General features: G+C 60.9%; 1 protein-coding gene across 4 annotated transcripts in view; it reads right to left on the bottom strand.

Moving 5' to 3' along the window:
• Positions 1-5,946, bottom strand: part of PTPRF (protein tyrosine phosphatase receptor type F) — an 88,740-nt gene that overhangs the window by 12,394 nt on the left and 70,400 nt on the right. For all 4 annotated transcript variants that reach the window (XM_027773907.1, XM_006153751.3, XM_027773909.1 and 1 more), the window contains 8 exons: positions 5,697-5,814; positions 5,043-5,621; positions 4,240-4,337; positions 3,817-4,070; positions 3,644-3,737; positions 2,824-3,042; positions 2,344-2,498; positions 49-164 (listed from right to left, as the gene is read on the bottom strand). In XM_027773907.1, coding sequence (XP_027629708.1) covers positions 49-164; positions 2,344-2,498; positions 2,824-3,042; positions 3,644-3,737; positions 3,817-4,070; positions 4,240-4,337; positions 5,043-5,621; positions 5,697-5,814 — 1,633 coding nt within the window. The remainder of the gene's footprint in view (positions 1-48; positions 165-2,343; positions 2,499-2,823; positions 3,043-3,643; positions 3,738-3,816; positions 4,071-4,239; positions 4,338-5,042; positions 5,622-5,696; positions 5,815-5,946) is intronic.

Below are 5,946 nucleotides of genomic sequence, written 5' to 3'. Positions count from 1 at the left end.
GCTGCTTGGTCTGGGCTGGGGGTGAGCAGGCCATGGGGGCTGCCCTACCTGGGGTCTGGTAGTTGAGCCTCCGCATCTCCACAGGGTCAGAGGAGTGAGCCAGCAAGGAGTCCTTCAGCCCAACTGATTGCTCATCCTTGGAGGACGGCGAGTGGGTCCTTTTCCTAAACAGGCAGGAGGGAGGTTGGTGAGCACTTGAAGCCTGGCTGTCACCGAGCCCCACGGCCACGGCTGTCCCCCCGCTGCCCCACCTCATCCTGGGGTCTCTGAGCACAGAGGAGCCAGGGGCAGAGCAGCCTCATAATGAGAGAACGTGGGGTCAGGAAGGGGGAGGAAACAGCGGGAGTGTGGAGTGGGCAGAGGGGGCAGTGCAGCGAGGGAGGAAGGGGTCTCAGAGGCTGGTGGCTCCTTTGGAGAGAAGACAGGTCACCGCTGGGCAGTGGCTGCCATCCCCAAGGCCACGCCAGCTGAGGCAGCAAGAGCCACCAGGAATAAACATGCAAAAGACACATAATACACAAACATCACGGGACCACGCCCCAGCTTCCGGCTCTTGGAGTATCAGCGTCAACGCCCAGAGCAGCAGAGGAGGGACGGGGAAGGTGTCACCCTGACTGGGCAGAGCCTGCTCCTGCTGGCCTCAGTTTCCCCGAATACAAGGACAGGGTCAGAGACAGACTCCAGGGTCCGGGTGCGGGCAATATCCACTTGGGGTCTACACATTTGTGGGTGGGTGAAGGAAGAGCTCATGTGTGGGTGCTCAAGTGTGCGTGTACCAGGACACACTCCCTGTGTGTGGCCCTGCGGAGTGCTCTTTGCACACATGCGAGACAGCTTCTTGCAGCACTGAGGTAACCTCCTAGAGAACTGGGAGGCCGTGAAGGTTCTGGGAAATAGCAGGGAAGGTCGCATTAGACGCAGACCCTGGAGGAGGAGCACTGTCTGTGGAGGGTGTGGGGGTAAACTGGCAGGGGAGCGACAGAGCCTACCCCCTCACGCCAATGAGAACTCCGTCCCTAACCGGGAGCCTGCTGAGGTGACTGGACAGTTTGCTGCTAAAGCCACAGGCCAGGAGGCTCCGGTCAAAGCACCGTCCCTCCCTGCTGGCCCGAGGTGTGCAGAGGGGAAGAAGTAGAGGGGAGGCGTGGAGGAGAGAAGGAACGGCTCCTACCTTTCTTGTTTACTAGGTCCCGAAAGACAGGCAAAGACAGAAGAAAGGAACGGTCACTGTTTCCGACAAGCACTCAGCCCTCTCGAGACACAGGGACCCTGCTATGGCACCCACATGACAAGGACAGGGTTTGACTCTCCAGACACACACAAGGATCCAGGTGGGAGTGGGAAGGATGAGTGGGTGTGGGGGACACTCCTCAGGGCCCTGCCCAGAGGTCTTTATCCCTGGGAGAAAGGAACAACCTCTTCAGGAAGCAGCACTGTGTTCAGGGCAGGGCGGAGGCGAGACAGTCACGGAGCATGGGCACTCCTACAGAGACGTGCTCAGACACACGGCCCAGCATGCGTTCACCTGCCAGGTGCCTCTACACACTGCCCTGTGCCGGGGGCTGCAGGGTCAGCACACCTGGCTGCAGCCCCGGTGCGTTTTAATGGAGCATCGAGAGTAGGTGCGGGGCTGTGCGGGGAGGCATGCCTCTGTGGGCACCAGAGCCAGCTGGAAGTGAGTCTTGGAGGAGGAAATGGTGGCTGCTAGGTGGGCAGAGAGCTGTAGGACAGAGGAGGGCACAGCCCCCACTGGTGTATCAGGATGCCATCGCAGGTGGCAGCAGGGTCAGACTGGCCACCCAATAGTCACCCTGAACAGGCAGGGCTTTATCTCGGGAGCCACAGGAAGGTTTAGACCGAGAGCAACAAAGCTAGTCTCTGCAGATCCCTTTCAGGCTAGAAGGTGGATGGAGAGGAAGGGGAGAGGCCAAGACGGCCGGGACATGGTAGTTACAACGGGCCTCCGATGAACGTCTGTTAAGTATACTGTGGGCATGCAGCTGTGGCTGGGTCAGGACCTTTCTGGGCCTCAGCAGGAGAGCGAGGCTGGGAGCCACCTAGGAGTGATGGCTGGAGACCAGGGAGGGCAGTGTCACGAAGCTGGAGAGGAGACAGATCTGCTCACATCCACAGAAACAGAGACAGACAGGTGTGCCCAGATGCCTTGGCTCCTCTTCACGCCCAGGCTGACATACACACGTGTGCCCCACCTGACAGGCTGGTGCTCACACTCACACTCACTGCCTCTGCCCTTCCTGGCTTCCCACCGAGCCCAGGGCCGGGCTCGAGGCTGGGATGGCGCCTCTGCTCCACACGCACTGCCCAGAGAAGGGACGCACTTACCTCTTGAACAGGAGGATGGCGATGACAATGAGGATGATGAGAATGACTGCCAGGACAGGGCCTGTCACCCACAGCATCTCGGGCTCCTCTTGCTGCTGGGCTGGTGTGACCTGGACCACGATCTCGTCAGAATAGGGGCTGGAGGCATAGCGCTTCTGTGGCCCAGCGGAGGAATACACAGGGTGTGAGCTCAGTGAGAGATCTCCGACCCTCTGCCCATCCAACCTGAGAAGGGCTCTGGGGCTGGGCGGGACTAGGGGTGTCACACCCTAGCGGCTGGCCTGAGCCTGGGCAACATGACTGAGTCTAGTCTTCTGGGGTCTGGGGTTCTTAACACAGGTCTCTGGGGCCTCCCTAGTGGAGTATCTGGGAGTCCCTGGGCTGATGCAGACCTGGGATCTTGTGGTGTTTGAGGCTGGCCTAGCCTTGGGTCAGGCCTGGGGTCTCAGGGTGCTGAGAGCCAAGCCGGCTCAGGCAGACCTGGTCCACGGGTTCCTTCAGGGAGGCGAGCACAAAGCACTGGTAGCTCAGGTCCGGAGACAAGGGCCGGTTGTAGAAGCCCTGGTAGTTCTTCTTGTCCCCCAGCGTGAAGGTCTCAGGGAGCACGTCCACTCGAGCAGCCACGTACTGCTTCAGCCGCTCTGCCTGCCGCCGCCGGCGCCGCCGCTCCTCACTACCCTGCTCGATGGCCTCCAGAAGCTGGGGGCAGAGCCTGGGAGTCACGTGGGGCCTCGGAGCATGCTACACTGGGCTGTGGTCTTGGACATCAGCCACGTGGGCTAGGACCAAGGCTCGCCTTCCATGTAGAGCCCACCCCTGGCCCATCCCACTGTCCTCACAGAACAGTGACAGACCCTGCACCCCATTCCTCCCTGCCACCTATCGCAGGCTCTGCAGGTCACCAGCCATCACCCCAGCCACGGAAGGTTGTTCCCACACCAGCTGTAAGAGGACAGGATTCCCATTTTCTGGGACACTACAGGATGTAGGGCCCTCTCTAGCCCCTCCTGGCCCCTGGATTTTCATGAATCCTTAGTCTCCAGGGCTTAGGATTCTCTAGATCCACAGAGACATCCACTACTTCTTGCCCTAGAGGATTCTCACCAAATGTCTCCGGGGAGTTCTCCGTCAGCCCTCCAGGAGTTCTCTGAACCCTCCCAAGGGGCTCCCCTCTCTCCAGAGGCTGCCAGCAGGAGCAACCAGGAGTGTAATTTCAAGTTGGTGAATCAGTTTGGGCAGGGAAGCCATAGGCGGGATAGCAGCAGGGCCGCCCTCAGTGTCCTGTCCCCACCCCAGGCACCTCGTCTAGTTGCAGCTCCTCAGGCGTATTCCACCTCGGCGCCAGCATGCTCCCACCCACACGGTCAATGGGCACCACCACGATGTAGAACCACCTGGGGGCAGAGAAGGATGAGGACCACCGTCACCGGCAGCCCCCAGCCCAGCCCCAGCTCCCCGAGGCCTTGTCTGCACCTGACAAGTGAGACATCCTGCACTTGGGGCATGGACAGGGCAAAGTGGCCTTCCTCTATGTAGGACGAGGCGAGCAGTGGCTTGTGTGGCAGGAGGTCAGGGGCCGTGCGGATGGACACCAGGTGCTGCAGGCCTCCCGCGCTGTTGCCGCGGTTCATCAGCACAAACGAGTACTCCGTGTTGGGCTGCAGGTCTGCAATCAGCTTCCGCATCGAGTGCCCGTCCACCTCCACGCTCTGCCCGTTGTACAGGATCTGTGGGGGCGGCAGGCAGAGCACGGCAGTGCCTCTGGGCCAGGCGCTGCGCCATGGGGAGGGGGCACCCTGCACCCCAGACAGGCACACGTCTGGGCCAGGATCGGAACGACAGGGCTCAGCAGGCTGTGGGTTGTGCTGGGTCTGGCAGGTGGTGGCTTCTACCCACCTTAAAGGGTACAGCAGACTTGTAGGAGTCGGGGACCTCCCAGCTGAGCAGCACAGATGTCTTCATTGCAGCTGCCACACGGAAGTTCTTGGCGAACACTATGGAGGAGGAGGCGGAGGGCATCAGCTCTGGCTGGGCTGTGGTATGGTGAGTGGGCCAGAGGGCTCCCCACCAGTGAGACTCCTGGCTGGGGTTGGGGGAAACGGCTGAGAATGGCTGCAGAGTACCAAGCACCCCCACCCCCAGACAGCTCCTAATTACGCAGTTCAATTCCCAGCCTAAGATCTTACATCTAGTGAACACCAAACAGGGTGGGGATGCCCCAGCACCCCAGTCAGAGCCTCAGGAAGGAGGTGGGTCAAAGCTGACTGGACAGACACCAGGCCAGAGTGACTGGAGGTCAGTGGGTTTTGGTCTGGAGCACTCTGGCCACACACCAGAGCATGGTGGAGCATGTTCGCTAGGTCAGCAGGTCGTGGCCCCAGGAGAGTAGAATCATACACCAAAGAGCAGCAGGTCATACACCCAAGGGTGGTGATGCAGTCAGAAGAGATCAGTGGGTCAAGGTGACGAGAGATGAGGTCACACAGCAGAGGTCAGTAGGGTAAGGACAGCAGAAGTCGGGGCTTACATATACAGGAACGTGGCGCCCGTCACTAGAGGTTAGTGGTCACGACCATGACAGACTAGAGGGTCACACCAGAGGCTGGTGGCCAGTTGCCGAAAACCAGAAGATCAAGGACAGCAGAGGTCCCTAGGCGTGGCCACGCTTGGGCAGGCGCTGCCAGGCCCGCAGCACACACCTTGCTCCACGGGCATGGTCCGGGACTGGATGCTGGGGCTGAGCGGGCCAGCGCCTTTGCTGGTGTGTGCGCGGACCTTGACGTCGTAAGTGGTGTCTGGCATGAGGCCAGACAGCGTGAGGCGGGTGTCGGCAGTGACGTTCTGCTGTTCCTGCTGGCTGTTGATGTCACGGTACACCACGGTGTAGTCGGTGATGCGCCCGTTCCTCTCCGCCAGCACCGGTGGGTCCCAGGCCAGCTCCGTGGTAGAAGTGGTCAGTCCTGTTACGCGCAGGTTTTGGGGGAAGCCACTGGGCACGTCCTCAGGGGTCGTGATCTCCTTCTCAAACTCCTCACCTGGGCCTGCCCGGTTCTTGGCAGCAAGCCGGAAGATGTAGGTGGCCCCTTTGTGCAGGCCTGTGACTGTGAAGTGCTGGTCGTCCTTGCCAAAATCGATGGTGGTGGGCCGTGCCTCGTCGGCGCGGTAGTACTGCAGCCGGTAGCCCAGCAGCTCACCAGGCAGCTCTTTGGGCGGGTGCCACTGGAGCAGTGCGGTGTTCATGGCTGTGGTGCTGACCATCATGGTGGGCCGGCCTGGGACTGAACCACCAAGCACTGGCTCTGGCACTGCCTCCCAGTGCCCACCCTGGACTCTGTCCCTGAGCCCTCACTCACCTGCCCCTGTGGTCATCACAATTTTGGGCTTGCTTCGGGCACCATCTCCTTTGGTGGTATAAGCAGCGACAGTGACGGAGTAGGTGGTCTCTGGCGTCAGGCCACTAATCGTGGTTTCCTGAGGGAGGAGGAGGAACCCAGTCCCATCACATGGTGCAGGGAGGGAGCACACCTCGTCAGCAGCCCCGCGGGGCACATGGCTGTGCCAGGGCTAGAGGCTGTGGGAGGTGGTGCTGCCGGACTCTGCGGG

The sequence above is a fragment of the Tupaia chinensis genome, unplaced genomic scaffold, assembly GCF_000334495.1.
Source record: "Tupaia chinensis unplaced genomic scaffold, TupChi_1.0 Scaffold000387_1, whole genome shotgun sequence".
Lineage (NCBI taxonomy): Eukaryota > Metazoa > Chordata > Mammalia > Scandentia > Tupaiidae > Tupaia > Tupaia belangeri.
The sequence above is the reverse complement of the archived record's forward strand: the minus strand, read 5'-3'. Positions and strand labels throughout refer to the sequence as shown.